The sequence below is a fragment of the Aptenodytes patagonicus genome, chromosome 2, assembly GCF_965638725.1.
Source record: "Aptenodytes patagonicus chromosome 2, bAptPat1.pri.cur, whole genome shotgun sequence".
In the NCBI taxonomy this organism is placed as follows: domain Eukaryota; kingdom Metazoa; phylum Chordata; class Aves; order Sphenisciformes; family Spheniscidae; genus Aptenodytes; species Aptenodytes patagonicus.
The window spans coordinates 161301327-161323820 of NC_134950.1; the positions used below are offsets into that span (position 1 = coordinate 161301327).

The 22494-nt window shown below is 38.1% G+C and overlaps 1 protein-coding gene across 2 annotated transcripts in view; it reads left to right on the top strand.

The window, feature by feature from the left end:
• Positions 1 to 22494, top strand: part of PTPRN2 (protein tyrosine phosphatase receptor type N2) — a 690377-nt gene that overhangs the window by 67220 nt on the left and 600663 nt on the right. For both annotated transcript variants that reach the window (XM_076331912.1, XM_076331913.1), the window contains exon 2: positions 7079 to 7129. In XM_076331912.1, the coding sequence (XP_076188027.1) occupies positions 7079 to 7129 (51 nt within the window). The remainder of the gene's footprint in view (positions 1 to 7078; positions 7130 to 22494) is intronic.

Consider the following 22494-nt stretch of genomic DNA (forward strand, 5'->3'; position numbering starts at 1 on the left):
CACATAATTTTTGTACTATTTTGCCTATTTAGTACGTCAAGCCATACATGTTGAAGGGCAAGTGATATAAAGAAGGTAACTGAAGCACTAATATATACTGTCATTGAGGCTTCAGAGGCAAATCTTGGCTATAAGTTTAGTAATGCCATTTTCCTTTTTTGAATGAAAACTCTATTCCATGGTGAATTATTCTGGCTAGGCTCATATTTCAAGAGACAAATTCAGTCTGTATGAAGAATGATTGAACGAAGGAGTAATTCTGAGATGAGGAAGTGTTAACACCATATGGTAGCACTTATGGGAAATTTTTCCTTACTTTTCTTTGGAAACTTTTCATGTAAGAGATTGCACAGTCCTCCATTTAACCACTGCAGGGCTTTCTTTTGTCATTTTTATGACTGTTAATTTGGATTGCAATAAGGTCTGGATTCCTCACCAGAGATCAATGCTTCATTGTATTAGGCTTTGTACATGCACACAATGGGAAAAAAAAAACCCTGCTCTCAAGAGTTTACAGTATTACAAAAACATCAGGCACTTATTACATTCAAAAGGTGGAGTAAAGGAAGAAAATACAGGCTCAGTACTTACTATGCTGTCATATATTTTTCTCACTTTCTCTTTTGGGAGAAAGAGCTCCTGTAGTATTTACGTGCTCCTTTAATATTATTTTGGGTCAAACTGATTTACTTTTCTTTCATAGTTAAACTACTGTTTTAAGCAGTTGATAAACCATCACAGGTTCTAAAGTCTTGATAAAATGCCTTTCTCAATGAAGAACATTCAATATCCTAAGAACTCAAGGAGAAAGAGAGAACATGGCTGAACCTATTCCACTCCTGAAAAGCTCTGAATAGAGAGAGCAAGACAGAGAAAATTCTACCCCTCTCTTACCTCCTGTCTCTTTACCTCTCTCCTAGTCAACACACCAGAAGGGAGGTAGATGAGGAATGGTTGAGTGTGCTAGACGAAGGGAAGTGGAGGGCACCTGTGGAAAAGGGTGAGACTGGGGATCCAGAAATTGCCAGCAATCAATAATGATAAAAAGGCGACAGACATTCTGTTTACCTGCGTGAGTGAAAGGAGAGGGCATGGGTAGGAAGGGTAGTGCTTGAGTACGGCATGCATGTGCTTGGGAGGGACAGAAAGGGGCGACTGCATTCTGGTGGTGGAACAATGGTTTCTTGGAGAGTAGAAGAGAATGGGTAGGAGTTAGAAAAAATACTTCTCAGAACAAGAATGGAGAAGTTTGGAACAGAAAAAAAGCAAAGAAAAAAGGGGATAAAAATGAAAATTTAAAAACTAGGGCTAGGGAATATTCAAATTTATTATCAAAGTGAATGCTAAAATAAAACTAAAGAAACAGTAGTTGATTTTTCACATGCAATTCATAGGTTTTGAGTAATACTCACATTACACATGTATGTACACCTATGGCACCTATGTAAACACAGAGTAGGGAAACTGAGAGGAACTCAGCTTAAAACCCGTGATCAGCTTAAAGTACATTTTTCCCAGCCATATGTGTAATTTTGTGTAGTTCTAGACTTGTTAGGTATACCTATATGGCAGACAGATGAGGATGTGTTGGATAGATCACAGCTTTAGCAGACCAAACAAAATTTTCTCTCACCTCTATTAGTGAGAAGAATGTGTCTCTCTCAATCAGATGACTTCTCCATTCAGTTTTCTGCCTGAAAACTATGTTTGACTCTTCCTACCAATCAGTTCATGTTATCATTCCTTATTGCTGTTGTGCACTATCTTGATTTTTTCCAGTTAGCTAGAGCTATCCCAGTTGTGTGAGCTGAGCACTTTTAAAATGTCATTCTTGGACCATATTTCTTAATTTTACTCCAGGAGAATAAACATATTTAGAGTCATTCACAGGTGATGTTAGAGACCCAACGAGGCCCATCAGGCATGCCCAGTGTTGGCATACCCAGGTGTTTCCTTTTTTGTTTCTCTCATTAGAAGTGTTTAGCAGTACTTACCCTTCAAGGTCTCCTTACCAGGTAACAACTAAATCTGAAAGAAGCAGATGAATGTGGAGTGAGCTTTCATTCTAGACTATTAAAAATGCTAATGATCACTGGCATATTTTGATTAAAGAAACCCATACTGCCTAAAACCTTGTGATGAGGTGAGGTTGGTATGGTCTCTAAATGTGAAGAGACACTAGTTGGTCGCATGGCAATTGAATGAAGAGCATGAAAGGAAGAGGCAGAGAACCCTCAACAACAGGAAGGATTTAGGAGGTTTGTATTTTTCCAATTTCTGATTGATAAGTATAGGAAAAACTTAGTTGTTCTTGCCTATTATTTGTTTTCTTGTTTTGATGGTCATAAGACAGTTTTTGATAAAGAGGGGCTGTGGCCTGTTTTATCTTAGTTAATAAAAATGCTTACAGATTTTGGGCATTCTTAGATGAAATGTTTAATGTAAAATCATCATGGGTTGGTTAACTGGGGGGAAAAGACAGATAAACACAACAAAATCTGTCTGATCAGTGGATTTTTAAAAATTATTTTCCTGATAAATGAATTACTACAGCTGTTTCTAGATGAAGTTCAAGTGATTTCAGCTGGCACCTTGACAGTCATAACCTTCAGAGGCACCTCTTATAAATCTAAACAAACAGGATATTCCAGTGTGCTTTAAGCTTTCCTATTTTGTCTTTAGGAAAGCAGAACTGCTGTATACCTGATGAAATGAGGAAGGGAGTAGTTTCATTAGTGTCTCATGAGAAGAATAGCTTGAAGAAGAGATTTAAACTTCTAGATTCTGTACTTGCAACAGCATTTTGTGATTATGTTGTGCTGATGGTCTGAGAAACAGTACTGGAGATGTAGGGTAGAGGGAGAAGAAAGGGAGGTAGAAGATTTGAGAGGCCCTATGGAATCTACTTTCCTAGCTAGTAAACAAAGAGTATACCATGTAGATGGGTTGTAATATATAGCATAGATACCTGCCCTTATTTTAAGCAGTCAGAAAGTAAAAAACATCAAGAAAATGTGTGTATATATGAGTGGGTTCAATACAAATGGTCCTCGTACCTGATACAACTTAATTGAATTGGAGGCTACTAAAGTCTGTGTTTGGAAGAAGGGATAAAGTTAGGTATTTATTTATTTATTATTCTTGACCTCTCTCTGAGAGACCTACTTACCTTGGTGTATGGAAGTTCACTGTATTGGTTTATATTACACAGTCAGCCTGGGCTTTTCTGACCTGTAGTGAGCTTTACTCATGTAAACTCTTCTGGAATTCACTATGGTAAATTATTAAGAAGATAGTTTGTAAGTGTGTGATTTATGTCAGTAGAAGTTAATGGACATATACCACACCTTTGCAAACCTTTACATTTAAGAATGTGAAAAAAATATATAGTTATCCAAATACGTGGGATAATCCTTACTGCTATGCTAACCGGATTTTAAATAGCTCCAATGTGTGTCAGGGAATATCTCTATATTACGAGATGCACAGCATAGACTTGTGTGCCTTGGTTACATGGGGAGAGGATGATCAACTGAACTTCTTGTGGGTGCTGGTGCACCTGTGCACAAGTCATTGCTCCAACCTTCTTTGTCACTACTGAGATGTGGGGACCATACAAGTGTTAGCGAAGAGGTGAATCTTTAATGCAAGTTAAGTAAGAAGCCTGTGTTTAAATTCTAGATTAAGCAAAACAATATATGTGTACCTCTTCAGTTTTAGTCTCTGTCAGCTGGTTGAATAAGTTATATGGAGAATTTGTTATTTCAGGGCTGCCGTATGAAGCAAGATTGGGGTTTTTGTGGGGTTTGAAGGTATTGCATCAGCAGTTTATGTGTTTTGGCAAATGATCTCTGGTAGGGGGATTGGTTGATAGAAAATGAAATGTAATTTTGATCCCATAAGGCATGAACTGAACTAAGTGCTTTTTGGAGACAGTACTGCTTCACTCCTCAGTGGTGACTTATTACCACCGTTACTATTAGTAGGTAGATGATATTTAAAATGAAATATGATGCTGCTTAATGTCCCATCAAATAACAACAAAAGATAAATTAGTAGTTAAATTAGCGTATTGACTGGTTGGGTGAAATATGCCTAGCAATCAACTCTAGCAACAAGTAACTTGAAACAAAATATTTTTCAAGGAGTTTTGGAGGTCCTGGTCTATTTTAGAGTAATCATAGATGGATATAGTTTGCCATGCATTGACTTTATTAATTTGCTCTCCAAGACATGTTTCCAAGGCTAATTGCACCAGATGCCTTGCTGCAGTGAGCATCAAATAACCAACAATTATTAAAAGAGAAACTAAAACATGATAAAATCAATTTTCTTTTGTGCTTTTCATCGAAAATATATTAGGTGGTAAAGCAAAACGTATCGAGCAAAATCAGAGTGCATTTCAATCAGAGTTCTGTATGGAGGTAGCCTGGCTGTTTATTTCTTTGTACCTGAACATACTCATTTTGTTCATCTTGTATCTGGATTTTTCTGCTTCTGAGAATATTGGTATGTTATAGGATGGCCTACCTCTAGCAGGTGGCCATGGGCAGCAGGTGGCTGTGATCCCAGCTCCCAGGTGTTTCAAAATCAGCTGGGTCTGGGTGAACCAGTCACTATTTCTATGTGCGACTCCACTAGAAACATTCCTGGTTGAAACTTCTCATCTGACACCTTTTGGATCTACAGCACAGCCACTGCAGTATGGGAAATCAACTACAAAACTGCCTGTCTTCTCTCCATCACAGGACACCTCCTACAGCCTTTCATTGGACATGGCCATTTTAGGTTTCTGGTTTTAACCCTTTTGATCTCTCAGGAAAACAAGGCAGAGAGATTTAACCAGGGATTTTTCCTAACCATAAAAATTTTTCTTTTAGAAGAGATATACTTTAATATTTCTGTTTTCAGAAATCTGAAGTTACCTTTCATTTGTCTAGTTTATATTAGCACTTGAAGTCTTGAAAGACTGTTGTTTTTTTTTTTTCTGCAAGCATTCCTTTTTTTGAAGTGATCATTACTATGCTTTTAATTAGAGCTGTTCTTGTGCTGTATACCCTGTGCTAATGTATTTTGGCCACTGCCTGTCATCATTCTTGTCTTTTGTTCTTTATGAGTCAATACAAAGTTAAGGCATCTTTCTGCTTTGCTGGGTCAGCACCAAGGCTGCAACCAGATTTCTTTAGTGAGTTCTCAGACACTTTCAGGTCAAACGGCTGTTCCAGTAGACTTGTCTGGGGGAAAATTATACATATCACAAAAGATATGTCACAAACCAGGGTTTGTGGGTTGTGTAGACACACACTGTTCTGCCATACTCTGCTTGAAGAAGCCTTTCCTGGTCTGAAACTTCCTCTAACTTTCAAAAGCTACCAAATGTATATCCACAGTTTATTGGTGCATAGGTAAAAGGATGAGAGAACACTTTTATCGGTGTGCATATCGTAGGCTTTCATTATCTGCTTAAGGTTATGTGTATGTGGTCATTGCAGGCAGGTGTGGGATAGATAGAAGGGGCTCTGCTGATGGTCCAAATGACTTGAATTCATGTAGATGTGCTTGCTTAGCTCAGACCTAGCACTGTGCTAATAAATCCTGCTGAGAAACACAGTGTATTAGTTCAGGCTTAATGATGTGCTAATACAGTTACCTGCTAAAAGGCTATGCAGGCATACGTAAGTCACCCTATCCCCTTGAACTTTCTTTTAGCAGGGCTAGGACTCGGGTCTTGAGCCTTGCGGGTTTTTTTTTATAAGAATAGCCTACTTAATCCATTTGACTCTCTGATGAATAGAGATGCTTGTACTCTCTGTTTCCACAGAGATAGGCACAGCTGGGGAGAGAGGATTTGCTCCTGTCTTTAGATGCAGTGACATTCCTGGCTGTTTTTTGATGCATAGTGTGAAGATGTTCAAGACCGCTTAATTTCTATAACTCCCTGTGTCCATTTATAAACTTAAGGTACTTCCCAGAGAGGCTTAATTGTGACAATATGGCAGTTTCTGTATTCAAAATACAGTCTCATTCCTTAGAGTTTATCCAGTCCTAGCTTTTCATCTTTTTCAGAAAACATAATAAGGAAACTACTGGTTGGATTAACAGAGTGCATGCCCTTAACAATAACATGGTATTTCACGCTACTTCTGTACTTGGTCCTTGTGCCCATCCCCCAGTGTGGAGTGACCAGAGCAGAGGTGTATCCTGCTCACTTCTCTGCTGCCCTCACGAATATCAGCAGGAGTTCATTTTATTCGAAGATAAAGGAGCTAATAACTAGTGTCCCATTACCTGGTTAGGTGATACTAGCAATGGGAACAGAATACTTTACTTCATCCGTGAAGATGTGGATAAGCTGGGATTGCCAACCTGGATGCAGTTTCTAGGGTGAGGTGTGGGGCTGGCATAGCAGGGGCCCATAAAGCAGCATGTTCTGGTACAAATTTCCTGCTTTAAATGGAAAAAAAACCCCTAGGATATTTTTCGTCGACCTGTACTGATTTGTCAGCTGTCTGCGGAGGTATCACAGTGTTGGTATGGATGTCTTAATTTTTGAGCCTTTCTCCAAAGAGTTAGTGCTCTTGAGGATCTAGACATGGTCTGTGGTTGCAGTTACTAAATCCAAGCCTAATTTGAGCAATTTATACCTGATTCCTAGGCTTGTCTCATCACAGTAGAAATATCTTGAGGAAACTCCTGATTTCTTGGTGTATATTTTTGTAGTGTATTGCAGCATTACTGTGCTGTGGTATAACAACATATTCAAAATTGAGAGAACATAAAGTTTATCAAATTACTAAATGAGAGACAATGCATGGAGAAAACTGAACCCTCAGTAGAGGAATGAGGGGGAAGAAAAACATCAAAGGTTATTCTGGACATAACCAGTTAGTAAGATGTGCTGTCTGACCAGACCTGTTTCCATGTTCTTGAATTTCTGTACTGCCCAATTTAGACTCCTAAGGCCAACCAAATGTCTGACTCCTGCTGAGCATTTAATAGCCTGAGAGGTCTTCAGTCTGCACTAATCATCCACAGTTTGAAACCTGCATTAATTTTTGCCTTTCTATTGTGTTTTTAGGCTGCCTGTTTGAGGGTGACCTTTGCAAATCTTTTGAAATCTGTGTAAATGGTAAGTCTTGAACATTTTGTTTGCTGACTACTCTGTCCTCTGCTGTGTAATTGCTATGTGTTTGATTCAGTAAGCCAAATCTATATGTGAATGAGAAGGAGAGGAAGGGGGGGGGGGGGAAGAGCACCAGGTATGACTATTCTGCTCAGCAGTTAGGGGAAATTTAATAGATTTAAAAAAATATATGAATATTCTCTCAGCCTTGAACGACATAATCTCCTTTTATGAGAAATAGGTTGTAACTAAATTAAACACGCTGAAATATACTAAAATAAATGTCGTAATACAGGGTGAAAATAACTGTTTTGTTATTTTCAGGTTGTTCATCTTTTTAGAAGATGATGTTGAGTAATTATCAGTCTTGTTTTCTTCAAAACGTTGTTATTTGTTATAATAAGAAGCTCTCAAAGAAAGACTACCATTGTTCTTGATTATTCTGCTTCCTTTTTCTATGATTTTACTTGAACTATGCAAAAGCAGCTTTCTTCTGCTCTCCTTCAGAATTTCCTTTCAGTAAGTCAAAAAAGCCAGTTCAAATGTATGAATGAGTCTAATGGAATAGTAAGAATGACTTTTCTGAGAATAGTCAGATTGTTAATGTGCTATATGAAATCATTTAAGTCCTGGTGAAGGATGGACCATGTTTAGAGAGAGATCTTTTGAAGCAATTACTGTTGTAAAATATGTAGATTCATAATTAGGGATTTTTTTTTTAAATTAAGTATTATATATGAAATTTTTCTTCATGAATGTATGGCATAAGGAAGAAGTAGTTTTTTCCATCAAACATGGGAGCCAATAATATGGGTCTGTTAATAGATGAACTTTTATTAATATCCTAATTTAACAAACATTTAAGATGAAATGAGATTAAATTCCCAGTATTGTTGAATGTCAGACATATGCATGCAGGGGAGGGAATAAAAGACAGAAATATGGTTGAGGAGTTAAGAGGAACTAAAATAGGTAGAAGGTTAGAAACAGTTCCTTTATTAACATCTCCAAAGATAATTATTGAGTAAAATTGTTATTTGAAATGTTCCAATAATATGCAAAAATTCTGCATTGACAACTTGCATGATTGACACCAGGAAGGGTAGTGGCAGTCTTCTACAGTGGTGCATTTTGCTGACTACCAATGATCTTCAGTGCCTAGCTGTAGTCTTCCCCAATGCAAGTATATTTAATTGGGTTTTATGATAGGTCACCACTATATGTGGCAGATGGTGTAGAATGGGAGTTTATGCAACAGATGATAGTAAGGAAGTGTATGTACTTTAACTGACAGCAAAAAGTCTTCAATAAAGATGTTCCTATAAAGGTTTCTTTATAGCTTCTTGCTCTACCTTCTTAATTGAAGATGCAGTTTTTAAAAACTCAACATGACTTTCACTAGAGTGCAAAATTAAACTATGGAAATTGTGTCTTTGAATGGACCTCTTCTGTAGATCTACTCTTACCTTGGCATAAGTGTAACTTAAAGAAAGGTCAGTAATGAATAAGCCAGTTTGATCAATGATATTTCCTAATGACTGATCTTAATTAAAAACAACACATTCAGGGATTCTGTCGATGTGTTTAGGGTCACTGCAAAGTATTTAATTTGTTTTGCCCTAACTGGGCAAATGTTGTCTAGAGTGGATTTTAAACACTGCCCTTGATGCAAGTAAAAATACACCGTTCTTGGGAAAATTAATAGAATCTTTGGAAGATCATACTTTGAAGTAATGAAATACCATCAGAATTTACTTTTTTTTATGTATCAGAAAAGGGCTGCTTGTTTCTGAGCAGTCCTTCCCATTTTTCCTGTCCAAACTATGTCTAGTTCAACTGTATCTCTGAAGTTCTTCAGAAATCCTGATATATTAAAATGTGAGTGTTTTGCTGGATTGAAAGCTCAGGAACTTAAGTCTGTGTAGGTCACTATGCTCAGGAGCAGAGCTTACTTTGTGTATTGCAAGGTCATGGAAAGGTTTGCCTCCTTTGCTGTCACACAAGTGCATATTTCTGAAGTACAGCGTGAATGTGGGTAAGAAAAAGCGGCTACTTTTGGGTAGTATCTTTGAAGCATCTGTGACCTGTAGATCTGAGTCTAACTCCTACAGGAAGGCTGATAATTTTGATCTTTCTCTTGGGCTCCAGCAAAGGTAGCTAAACTGACCGCGTTTTCAAAAATGAAACTGGGTTTGCCTATTGAAGACGTAAGTCACAGTCTTTGCTATCTCATGTCATGTCATCAGCTGGAGACTTCAAGTACTTGTCATGCATCAGACTTGTAAAAGGATAACTAAAACACCAATAGCTGAGCTGTTTCATGCTGTTCTATAACTTCAAAATAAATGAGAAGGAAAGAATAGTATTTTTAAGAAGAGAATTTTAAGTGCCTGAAGGATTTTGATAAAAGTTCATTTGTATGAATAAAAAAGAGATGTTAAAATAAGCTTCTATTATTGTTAAAAGCAATGTAATCCAGTTGTAAGATCTGGTATAAACAGCATAACTGTATCAGTTGCATCACTTACATCTGTTTAGGTCGTATGCCATTTTCATAGGGCAAAGAACCTGCTGTAATAATGCTTGGTGACTTTTCTGCCACTTTCCCTCATCATATAAAGGTCCCTCTTGGCTTCAGTGATGGGTTCTCACTTATGTTTGTTTAATAACTCCAGCAGCATTCATGCAATATTAATTTATTTCCATAAACCTTTTATCAGTTTCCTGAGCTGCACTGACTCATCAAGTGGTTAAAAAGGAATATATTTTCATGTTTATTTTAATGGCATAAGGATAAGCCAGGCAAAAGGACAGAGTTACTTTTCCTGGACTCTTCCTTTACAAAGCCAGAACTTTGCGGGGTAAAGTCCCTTAGGTGTCATTTATTTTACTCTGGTAAATCATTATCTCTATTTTACAGTTGGAGGAACTGATATTTTCACCCATCTAAAATGCTTTGCTTGAAGCTTGAAAGTTTGCAGCTAAAAAACTTGATATGAAAGGTGAATATGCTTATGAGCTGCAGACCCTAATAGAAAATAATCTGGCATTCTATTAGCTTGGAAATGCTTGCTCCCCAATAAGTGCTGATAAGCTGCTACAGATGCCAAATAACAATGTTAAACAAGGTATATAGAACGGAAAAGAATAATACAAGGAATAGGATTTGAAATGAGGGTATGTGTAGCTGTGGGTAAAGAGGGATATGGCATTTACATGTTCACATAAGCAAATGAGTTTGCCTGTGTGTGTATTTTTATTTTCTTAACTGTTATGCCTAGAATGTGTTTGTATGGAAAGAAAAAGAAGCATCAAGAAGGAATTTTTAGACGATCTCTGAGACAGAGATCCTTCACTTATCCTTGGACACTCCTTGTATTTATATATTAAACCTAGTACAGTTGGATAAGTGGGAATATGTCAAGTTCTGTTTTGCATTTTAAGTGATAAGTAAAGCAGTTCATGTAAAACATCAGCTCACATAGCTTTCTCCTTGGAAGGTTTAAACAAACTGGCTCCTGAAAGCAGCAAAGCAAAGACTAGTTCTTATCCATATGAAATCACACAATTGAATTCTGGTAGTGCCACTGGGAAAGACACCATGTGGTGTAGATAAAAGCATTCATTTCAAAATAACCATCCCTTATTGTCCTCGCTCCTCCCTTTATTAAACTGTTTGAACTGCTCATTTAGAAGGATGACATTCTTTCCTTTAGGTTTAATCTCCAGATATTTTGCTTCAGAAAGAAGCTTTGTACTGTGTTTTATCCATGTGTGGGTACCATGATATCTTTGCTCCTTATCAAGAGAGCCTTTGTAAATCAGGGCAGTTTTATTTATGAAAGATGTTGTGGCTGCAAGCCTCCTTCCCGCATGAAATCATAACAAGGTTCATGCAGACAAGATGAGATTGTAGAAAACAGCTCTGTGAGGCCAACCAAAAAAGTTAATTAAATACAGTCATTGGCGCAGTGTGCATCATTAAGTCAAGTCTCACTGACAACCACTAAACCTCTCCTAGGAAGACACGGTCTAATGTCTGCAGTAGTGTTTGAAGATGCTGTGCTTCTGAAAGGCTGTATAAACAGCTATACACAGCTGAATCAATATTGCTTTATGTATGCAAACTGTGCTTGTTAGGAGGGACTTAGGTTAGTACGGTGTGTCAAAGGCGTCCAAGCGTTGCAGTACAAAGTCATGAGCCTTTCCAAGTTTGAATGTCTCCAGATAGTTCAGAATATTAATGTACTTTCTTCCTCAGCTACAGAGCTCCTTGAACATTTGGAATATAAGTGATTGCATGTGCTGGTGATGAGCCATAAATGGTAAACATGTGCTACAGATGATAAGGGAGAGGAGTCGGATCCCTGAAATGGTTTCTTGAACTTAATGTGTTACGCTTTGAGGTTTTCCAGATCATTGCCTAGTAGGATGGAATTACAGAGGGAGATGCACCTCAGCGTTGTTTAGCTAACAGATGTCTGCAGCTACATCTGCATTTGCAAGGCACTGCTCTTACAAAAGCGATCGAATTTTTATCAAATGACATTGTAAATCTGTGCCTAAGCTTTCCGAAGCTTTTCAGTCAGCATCAGCACTTGTTATAACTAAATTCAGACTTCTGAGGAGTAACGCTAAGTGGTACCTCTACATACTGCTGCTTTATTGTGTATACAGAGAATTTCTGTGCTTTCCAAGGATGTGGGAATTCTTCACAAATAACTGAAGTCCTAATACCACCCTATGAGGTAAACCTGATGATGTCATTTCTAACCTGAATTCTGAGGTAAATGGGAATACATGTATGTTTGGAGGGAAAAAAAAAAATCCGATCAATTATTTAAATGTAAGGATTTACTTTCAATGGTTCTTCCATACCAGTTCAAGGAGATCATGGGATTTTTTTTGTCAGAAACTCAATTTTTTTAAAATGTGCTTTGAATAAGTATGTCAGAATCTGGTGTGATACTCAAGGAGTAAACTAAAATCTACCATTGTATAATGGTATCCTGAAAACCCACATCTTCAGAAGTATTTACACACTTCATTCAACTGAAATCAAGGGTGAGTTAACACATTAAATACTCCTGAGAATCTGTGATTGTGAGGATGGTGCCTTAGTTATTAGGAATATCTTGCATTTCTTAAAGTGTTCATACACACCTTTTGAAATAATTACGTGGAAATAAACACCAAGATTAAAATTTCCTCACTTTTTTCCCCACGCTTGTTCTCCCTTAGGTTATGTGTCAGAGCCATGTAATAGGAGCAAGTAGATGATATAGAGTTTGTTTGGGAGGAAGACTCTGGTTTCCCTTTAGCCTGTGTACTCCCTCATGTTAGCTTTCACTTCCCCTTGTCTTATGAAGCTCTAAAGACACCGGTATTAATGACAGTGTCAGAGCTCCTCAGGATTACTGAGCGGAAGAGATGTTGCAACACAACTTCTGTTATGAATGGAGATAACACAACAAAAGGGAGCAGGTGATGCTGAGTGGAGGAATTTGAAGATTTGCTCTACTCCACCCCACCATGCTGCTGCTTTGCAAATAAATTGTACCAGTTCAGTTTCTAAACTAGGGGGGGGTCTGGTTTGCTACTGAGTATACACAGCATTCACTAACAGAAATGCTTTCAAAATTGATGCCGAATGTTTCTGAGCTATTTGAGGTAAAACCACTGTGAAAAAATAACATTTTAGTTTTACCACAAGGTTAAAAATGCCAGTACAGTGATGACTTCATCTGCTTTACATTGCAATAGAGTGTGGTGCTTTTTTTTCTCTTTGAAGAAAAGGTCCGTCTATCTTCCGAACTATCTATTTGTGTCTTGTGTTTGTCTCGGTGTGGTGTTAAAATAGCTACCTGTGTGATAGTCGGGTAGAAGTGCCTAGTACAACTGGCATCAAAACTCAAGTAGTGATCAAAGGTGAAGTTATAATCTTCTTCACAGGAAAAGATGCTCAGCATGATAATGCAACTATGGTTATCCACCATCCCAGCTGTCACTAAAAGCTTTATTGTGTTTTTTTTTTGTGGAGAATCTCAAGTTGTAGCTCCTGTAGGGCATCACTCAGACTTCACTGAGAGCCTGCTGTCCAGCACCAAGTGAGAGGCAAGTATGTGCAACCATAGAATTACCCCTAGCCGTAGGTAATCCTTTATATTTCTATGTCCTGTGCTAGTAAATAAGTCTTGAAGCTGCTGAATGTTGCACAGTTATTTCACGTGGACAGACCTCCTTTTTTTTTCTTACAGCTCGGGCAAGAACGCTCTTGTGTCGTCATATGGAAACTTTTGTTTCTATCTTAGTGTTGTGACTTGTGGTAGTGTATTTTCTTGCCCCAAATACCAGCATTGGGGTTTCACAGAACCAGGGCAAGAACTGCAAGTAAAATTGCTTAACCAGTGTATGTCTGAGTGATTTTGGGGGGATTGTAGGTTGGGGGAGGGGGGCAGGAGGGGCCTAGATCATTGGAGAGTAAACAATTATCTAGCATCTCTCTCTCTTTTACCCAAATTGTGTACTTGTGGTGATAATGTGGATGAGTGTCCAAAATCTAATGTAATGATCTGATATTAAGCAGGACTAAAGTTCTGGAATTTTTTTTATTTGCATTTTTTTTTAATATTCAGTATTTCTCCATTGAATATTTCAGTTGATATGAAGTCTTCACTCTTACAATGTGTGTTTGTTAGGAAAAAAACAACTAAATCCTATTTGTCTGCTGCTTTTTGGAACTTGTACTAGGCAGGATACATACAATTCAGGTAACTTTGAAAATGTATGTTACACTAGCATATTAAATGTTTCCTGAAAATGTATTTGGGTATTTGAGATACTGTCTGTATCATGTATCTTATTAGTGTGTGGTGGACCCCTTCATTAACTCTTTTTGGGTAAGCTATGTAGCAGCTGATGGCACATTTGTTGGACATGTTCAGAGATGTTCCCTATTTCATTATTTTATTACACTCTCACACACACACAAATTGTAACATTTGAGAGACCATGGAAAAGTACAGCCCGTTTGAAAAAAGGCATTAGGGAGTCTCAGTAAAATTTGTGCCTGATGAATCATGAAATACAAGAGCCTGAAAAGGACAGCATGGTCTGTAGAGAAGAAGAGAACACCAAGGGATAATGTTCTGGCAATGAGGTGGAAAGCAAATGAATCCTGATTTGGAGTGCCACTGCAGCAGTGTGCCTCTGCTGAAAATCCATCATACTTTCTCCCTTCCTTGTGTCAAGGGGCATTTGGAAGTGTTATGGTTTACTTTGTGATTAAGATGTTTGGATTGTGGCTTTTGAAAAAATAGCATGAGACACAGTTTTTTTTCTTTAAATTGTTCACCTCTACTAAAAAAAAAAACAAAAAACCCAAAACCCCTGCATAAACATACTTATGAAAAAAGAATAGCAATAAAAATTGTCAAAGTAAAGGAGACATTAAATCGGTGAGTTGGCAGTGACAGCTACACAGCCGTATTGCAATTATTGGGCAACTCCAGATTTGAATGAGATTATTTTTTTTGTTTGTTTTTTGTTCTGGTGTTAAAAGGATATCTTCTACTTATCATGTTGATTACTTACGTATGTGTAATTCCAAAAATGAAGTGCATAACTTTGGATCTACTTGATAACTCTGGATTTCACCTAATCTCTGTTAGATGTGAAACTGTGATATTTGCCTTTGTCCCCCTGAATATCAATAAGTGAATACTGTCTCAGTGCAGCAGTAGTTAACTGGGTCAAACAGCTCAATTATTATCATTAATTATCAAGGTACTTTGGTAATTAACAGAGGCATTGATGGGAATGTCTAAAAGAGGATAGACTAGAAAACTTTGAACAAATTTCCTGCCTGAGAAAATTATATGCTTTTTTTTAATAATCATGCCGCTTGTATCTTTCTTTTTGAAAATTTCAGTAATCTTGTCTAACAGTACATATGCTAAAAATACGGGATCATGAATTAGACTCAGGTCCCCTGAGTCGGAGGACTACGAGTGCGGGAGCAGTGACTTTCCATTTGTGGACACTGAAATTGTAAAGGACCAGCTGTATCAGCTGAATGTTCACAAGTCCATGGGGCCTGATGGGATTCACCCCAGAGTTCTGACAGAGCTAGCGGATGTTATGGCAGGACCCCTCTCGATCATCTGCCAAGGGTCTCGGGAGTCTGGGGAGGTCCCTGCTGACTGGAAGCTAGCCAGTGTTATTCCAGTCTACAAGAAGGGCTTGAGGGAAGACCCAGGGAACTACAGACCTGTTAGTCTAACCTCGGTTCCTGGACAAATTATGGAGAAGATTATACTGGGTACTGTTGAAAGGCATTTAAAGAATAATGCAATCATCAGGCACAGTCAACAGGAGTTCACAAAGGGAAAGTCCTGTTTAACTAATTTGATATCCTTCTATGATAAGGTCACCTGCCTAGTGGATGAAGGGAAGGTAGTGGATGTAGTTTTTCTGGATATTGGTAAGGCTTTTGATACTGTCCCTCACAGCATCCTTCCAGACAAGTTGCCCAACTGTGGGATGAGCAGGTTCACAGCACGCTGCGTGAAGAACTGGCTGAGGGGCAGAGCTCAAAGTGCTGTAGTGAATGGGGCTACCTCTGGCTGGTGACTGGTCACCAGTAGTGTTCCTCATTCCTCAGGGCTCAATTCTAGGGCTGGTCCTGTTCAATGTATTTATCAACGATCTGGATGCAGGAGTTGAATGTACCATTAGCAAGTTTGCTGATGATACCAAACCGGGAGGTGCTGTTGACTCTCTTGAGGGACAGGAGGCCTTGCAGAGGGATCTAGATAGACTGGAGCATTGATCAATAATTAATGGGATGAAATTTAACAAGTCCAAGTGCTGGATTCTGCACCTAGGATGGAGTAACACTGGGCACAAGTATAAACTGTGAGAGGAGTGGCTGGAGAGCAGCCCTGCAGAAAGGGATCTGGGAGTGCTGGTCGGCAGCAGGCTCAGTGTGAGTCAGCAGCGTGCCCTGGCAGCCAAGAGGGCAAACCGCATCCTGGGGTGCAAACACTGTATAACCAGCCAGTCAAAAGAGGTGATTATCCTGCTGTATTCAGCATTGGTGCAGCCTCACCTTGAGTACTGTGTGCAGTTCTGGGCACCACAATTTAAGAAGGATGTGAAGGTCCTTGAATGCATCCAGAGGAGGGCAACAGAGCTGGTGAAAGGGCTGGAAGGAATGTCCTATGAGGAACGGCTAAGGACTTCGGGCTTGTCTAGTTTGGAGAAAAGGAGGCTGAGGGGCGACCTCATTGCTCTCCACAGCTTCCTGAGGAGGGGAAGTGGAGAGGGAGGTGCTGATCTCTTCTCCCTGGCATCCCATGATAGGACGCGTGGGAATGGTTCAAAGCTGTGCCAGGGGAGGTTTAGAGTGGACATTAGGAAGCATTTCTTTACCGAGAGGGTGGTCAAACAGTGGAACAGGCTTCCTAGAGAGGTGGTCGATGCCCCAAGCCTGGCAGTAATTAAGAGGCATTTGGACAGTGCCCTTAAGTGGTCAGGCAGTTGGACTAGATGATCATTGTAGGTCTCTTCCAACTGAAATAGTCTATTCTATTCTATATATTTTCAAAATGTACCAATTAATGAATGGCCATTAACGAATGACTCTTGACTATTCATTCTGCATTTTCTTGGGTGCGTGGGAGGCAAAGCTGTATGTTTCTTAAACATCTCCTGAATAACATCCTTTTGGATGTTTCTTTCCAGTTACAAGTTTCTCCATGCTTAAGAAGCCATATCTTTTTTTCTTCTTTCTTTTTCCTTCAAAAGTTCTGTCAAAAATCCTTCTCCCTGTTTGCTGGTCAGACTGTGCATTGGTTGACTACTGTTGCATTACAATAATCATTTGATGAACACCTTTTTGTTGCTGACTTCATAGCATTTGACAAGCACAAATAGGTTTTTGACTCTCAATCTGCCTTTGGAAAGTAAACATAATAGGGAAAAAAAAAATTATGGTTTGCAGTGGGGAATGTTGTGGTCCTGGCTAAGTAACTTCTCAGAGAATATGAGAGAACTGAGTAGCAAAACCTTATGACTTGCATCACCTGAAAGCATATCTGCCTCAGCAGAGCAAAACTCACGTTACAGATTCTGCAAGACATCATAGTGACTTAATTGTCTGAAGATAGCTTGTCTGTGGAAAATATATTCAGTAATAAATAACATCCATGATGTCATGTAAGAACTAGCTAGGGAGGAGGGAATTGCTTTAATCTATAATATTCTAAATATGAGATGCATGTTCATGAAAAATAAATATATAATATATGAAAATAACTTTCAGTGTCTGACTGTTCTGAACAGATTAATTGAACAGATACAACATTTGTTTTTATTTTTAAATAGAGAATGTAGTTTTATCCCAAGTTGTGTACCTAGTACTGGAAGTCCTTAATTTGGGCTAGATTGGGTCCAAAGTAGAACATTCATCCGAAGAAAACTAGAAAATATATAACTTTTCTTTATTTTAATGCTTAGACTAAATGCTCTGTAATAAAGAACAGTGCCAGGCTTCTTTGTTCTATATCCTCATTTAATAAATAAGAACAATCTAAAAGTGAACTAATCGTAGTACTGTTGATTAACAGGTAAGGGCCTGTTAATGACAAGTCATTCTCCATTGTAAGCCGTTGGAAGCCTTTAATTTAAACAGTTTTCTTTCATGCCTTACAAACTCCATGGTAACAGCAACAAAAGTTGTGCTAGAGGTAGACGGAACAATAAATATGTTTTATGGTCCCAAACTATTTATCATAATTTAGTCCTTTACTTAAATAGCTTTGGCTGCTGCTCTGTGTATTTTGAGAAATATTTGGTTGCTTTTGCTGCTGTGTCAGTGTGTTCCTCTATTGGCCCTAAGGTAGGATCAGCATGATTCAAGAAGGTTGGTAACTACAGTGGATGTTAAGGGAGAGTAGGGGAATGCAACATTTAATGTTTGGTGTCTAAACTCCTCAAGGAAAGATGTCTATCAAAAAGAAAGTATTTTGTTTTTTAATGTAATGCAGCAAATATTTGAGTTAATATTGAATTTGCAATATTATGATAAGGTTGAAAATGTGTATGTAATTTATTCTATTTAATCTTAGCCCTTTTAAGATTGTATTTAGTCTTTCAACTGCATTATCTCCCTGACTCTTTCGAAGACTAGACTATACCATCATAGTTTTTTTCCTGGAAGTAACAGTATGATTGTGAACAGTTGCACACTATGTATTTTTTCAATGGCAAGAATGTATTTTGTTAGCTTTCTCTATCTGTTATTGAGCTGTAATTGATTCTTTCTCTATGGTGAACTCTAATAGATGAGAAAGAGGTGTATTATCCAGCCAGAAACTATATAATGTGCTGGTGGGGAAAAAATATTGAGGATAGAGTTGAAAACTAGTGAGACCTTCCTTCAGATTTTTTTCTTTGTCCTGTAGTCCTCTCTTTTGAGTCTACATCATGCTGCTCTATCTCTATTCCTGTAATATTCAGATAAAAGGGTATTAGGTGTAGATTGACAGTTAGATGGATGGACACTTGGATGGTATGATTGCCAATAGTTTCACAGCTTGTTGGACACTTATAGAAGACAACCTGCAATACTCAGTCACAGTGGAAGCAGTTTAAATGGATGGCTGACTTCCAAAATTAAATCAATTCATTTCCTTTGGAGGTGGAGTGGTTTTTGGAGTGGGGGTGGAGTGGTGGCCTTTTGTTTTGTTTTTAAAATTTAATTAATTTTCTAGCTTTAAGGAATAAACCTGACTGTCTCTTGTGTTTATTGTGACATAAAAAAAAAAAACCCAAATGTTTCCAAATTATAATAGTCTCCTGTTAGTCTTCTGATTTTCATCTCTCTCTCTAGGATGTTGTTTCACTTCCCTTCAATGTTTAACTTTCAAGTCTGAGATGTAAAGGTTTACTAGACTTCTACAATAATTAAGAGTTCCTACTTCTCTTTACTGACAGCCTGCCTTCATTTTAATGGAATCTTGCTGATGGCTTATGCTGGGTAATTTAATGGAACAAACTGTTCTTTCACTGACAGTAGCTATTAGAAAAGTTTCCTCTTTAATTTGTACCTGTAAGTTTGATTGCTTACATGTGTTTGGTGAATGACTGCATTCTAAATATTTGATTCTTAAATGAGGTAATAGCTCTTTTTTTTTTTTTTACCCTTTCACTTATTTTTTTCCTTAGTTCAAAAATTTCTGTGAATAATGGTTGGATAAAAATGGGCCAATATGTTCAACAAAACATGAGATAATGTAGCGCTGATACACAGTTAAGAAATATTAGTCCTATTCCATGTCTCAAAATTTTTATTTGCCTCAATTTTGTTATGGTAAATTTAACTTTAGATGCCAAAGTTCCATTCAATGTTTATGTTAAAAATGTTTGAAATTGAGTTTAATACTAAAATTTCCTTTTCTTTTAGTAGATTAGTCACTGTTTTAAATAGTCACTGCCTTTGCCTTGAAAGCCCGAGGAGTAGTCTTTCTGCTCCTCCAGTTAGAGCTCAGCCATACAAACATTTGAGTCAGAAATTATTATAACTGAAGAAATTAAAACCTCTGAAAAGTTTGGGCAAAAGAGAATCCCTGGTTTAGCATTGTTTCGTTGGAGAGTTGAGTGCTCAGTGGCAAAGGGTTGACGGGCATTTTTAACATTGCAACACAAATTATAAATCCATGTTCACTAAAAAGTTAATCAGCCAGTTAGTGCCCATTTCACATCCCTAGATGTAATGCATTGACAATTAGAAGTCACTCCTTCTTGCTGGGTTTTACTTAAAATCATCTAAAAAGATTTATACTAGCCCTCAACAGTGGTGTGGGTTGTTTTGTTTTTTTTTCTCTAATGAATTAGGTCATTGGGTAAAATTATTTTTTTATTTCATGAAATATTACTCTCCACAAATGATGCCAAAAAAAGATTTATGGGTTTCAATGTATTTTGTTGGCATGGTAATTGAAAATAAGTTATGACCAGAATAGAGGTTAACAACATATTTTAGAATGGAAGACATCTGCAGCTTCAAAAAGGTTATTTCACGTCAAAAATCTGTGGAAAGAATCAATCCACCACAAAGATCCTTTTTCTATACCCCAGATGTCTCTTGGCCAACACACATTAAGTAAAACTCTAAGTTCTGGAGACACCATACTTTCTGCGATGGCTTGTGAAGTTAAAGGGATTGTTCCTTCCTGCTTTGCTTAAACAAGTACCCCACAAATGCAGATCAGCTTGTTCAAATAATACCTTATGATTTCTCCCCAGTTATGGGGAGAATGACTACATTATTTCATCATAGACCAAAGGAAATGATAATTCAGAATTCTAGGGCTAAGGGTTTTTCATCATACATTTAATTTGCGTACAGTAGTACATGAGTAAATATTTCCCTTTCTTAATCTGAAAGTCTCTACATTAGATACAAATGGGAAATGGGCGTTTGTTAATTAAGCTGCAGTAAGTGCAAATTTCAGTGCCATTACACGCTGCTTTTTTAGAAACCATGACAATGACATTAAGCATTTGCTAAACAAAATCTGCTCCTGCATGTCATGCAGTTTGCATCCTGTTTACTATTAAGAAGTTGTTGGCAAAGGCAGAAGACATTTTGTTAAAAACAATAAATAAACAGTAATTTCTTGGTCTGAAATCAGCTGTTTTCAAAAGTGTATGTTTAGACAGAAAAAGAATAGGAGGCATAAATATCTTTTTTTCCTACCTGTTCATGCCTATTCTTTTATGAGCTGGTGCTTGTACATCAGCTTGTACATGATTTTATGGAGTTGCGGCTCTCCTTATTATGTGAACCTGCATCTTCAAGCAGAGAAATACTTTCTAACCATGCAAAAATACAAATCTGTTCCATCCTCACAAGGAAGGCTTTACAAGGAGCCATTTATAAAGGTCTCCTGCGGGACATGGGGGACCATGATTTCAGGTCCCTGTCTTCCTCACAGAGGTGGAAATGTTAGTTCTTGCTCCCAGAAGAGTGACCTGGGATAACCTCTGTGCTCCCCATGGCAGCTGGTTGCCTTGCAGTAACACGGGGAGGAATCATTCAGCCAGGAGAAGAGTAGGAACGGGTTTGGTCCTGTTGCATGGAGTTTGGGATGTTCACTTGGATGTCAGTACATATACTACAGAGAAAAATTTTGGATTAAAAAAATAAAATCCAGAGCTAATACCAAATCCCAAGGTTGAAAATTCTACAAAAGTAATTGGCTATGAACTGCCTCTTGTTTTCAAAGTGCTACAGAACTTAGTCCCATCCTCAGTTCATATCTCATAGACTGTTCTTTATGTTGTTTCAACTATGCAGGAATTGCTCTGCAGTCTGTGAACCCCAAACTGATTTTTTTTTTTTTGCTGGAAAAAATAGCACATTACGGCTGTATAATCAATGACATAGTCTAAAACCACTCCATTAAAGGAGAAAAAAATGCAAACAATGTAAGAAAACTCATCTATATCTGTCGCATAAAGAGATGATTATGATGTGAGGTTTTCTTGATGGAAAATACAAATTAATGCAGGTCGTTGACTTTAAAAAGCATTATCCTTTGCTAGACAAGGAGACTTTGTAGGCAGTCTAACATAATCGCAGAGGAGCAGAGCCATATGTCACTGCAGCAGGGTTGTCCTTTGGCTTGAATACAACGAGCATGTGAAAGATTTTATTGCTTTGGCTGTTAATAATGGTCATCATCAAGATGAAACGGAATTATCTACAATATCAGTGTGGGAGATACTGCAGTTCAAGTAACAACAATTTTATGGGGGCACAGACTGATTTATTTCTACTTGTTTACTGTCTGTGCCTGTGAGCCATGCTGGCTGCACGGCTGGCTCCGTGCTCTGCAGAGGTCTGTGAGCGTTGTGCACCGAGTGGCTAACTCTCCCCCTGTGAGCAGCTTCTTGGAAACATCTTACACAATTGCACTTGAAGAAACTGTGAATAGTATTGATTAGTGGCCATTTTTACGGAAGATGGAAGAGAATCTGAGTGGGATTTTAATAACTCATAACTTCATCTTTTGCTCTTAACAATATCTGAATCAACTTCAGACTGAACTGAAGAATGCAGCTTTTTCTGGCAAGGCTGAGAAGATGATGATGAGATATTCTGACTTCAGCTGCTCCTTACAGCAGCTTTGGTGCAGGGGACAGGGTCAGCAAAAGTAGTCGTTTGCTCTTCTTTCAGCTGGGTCGCAGTAAGCTCTGCTCTCGAGCTCCTCAGCTCAGTGTTGTTTTTCCACCTCTGGCCACGCTGTCCTCACTATATTGGAGCAGAGTCTGACTGTGACCTGACACCTGTACTCCTACTGCCA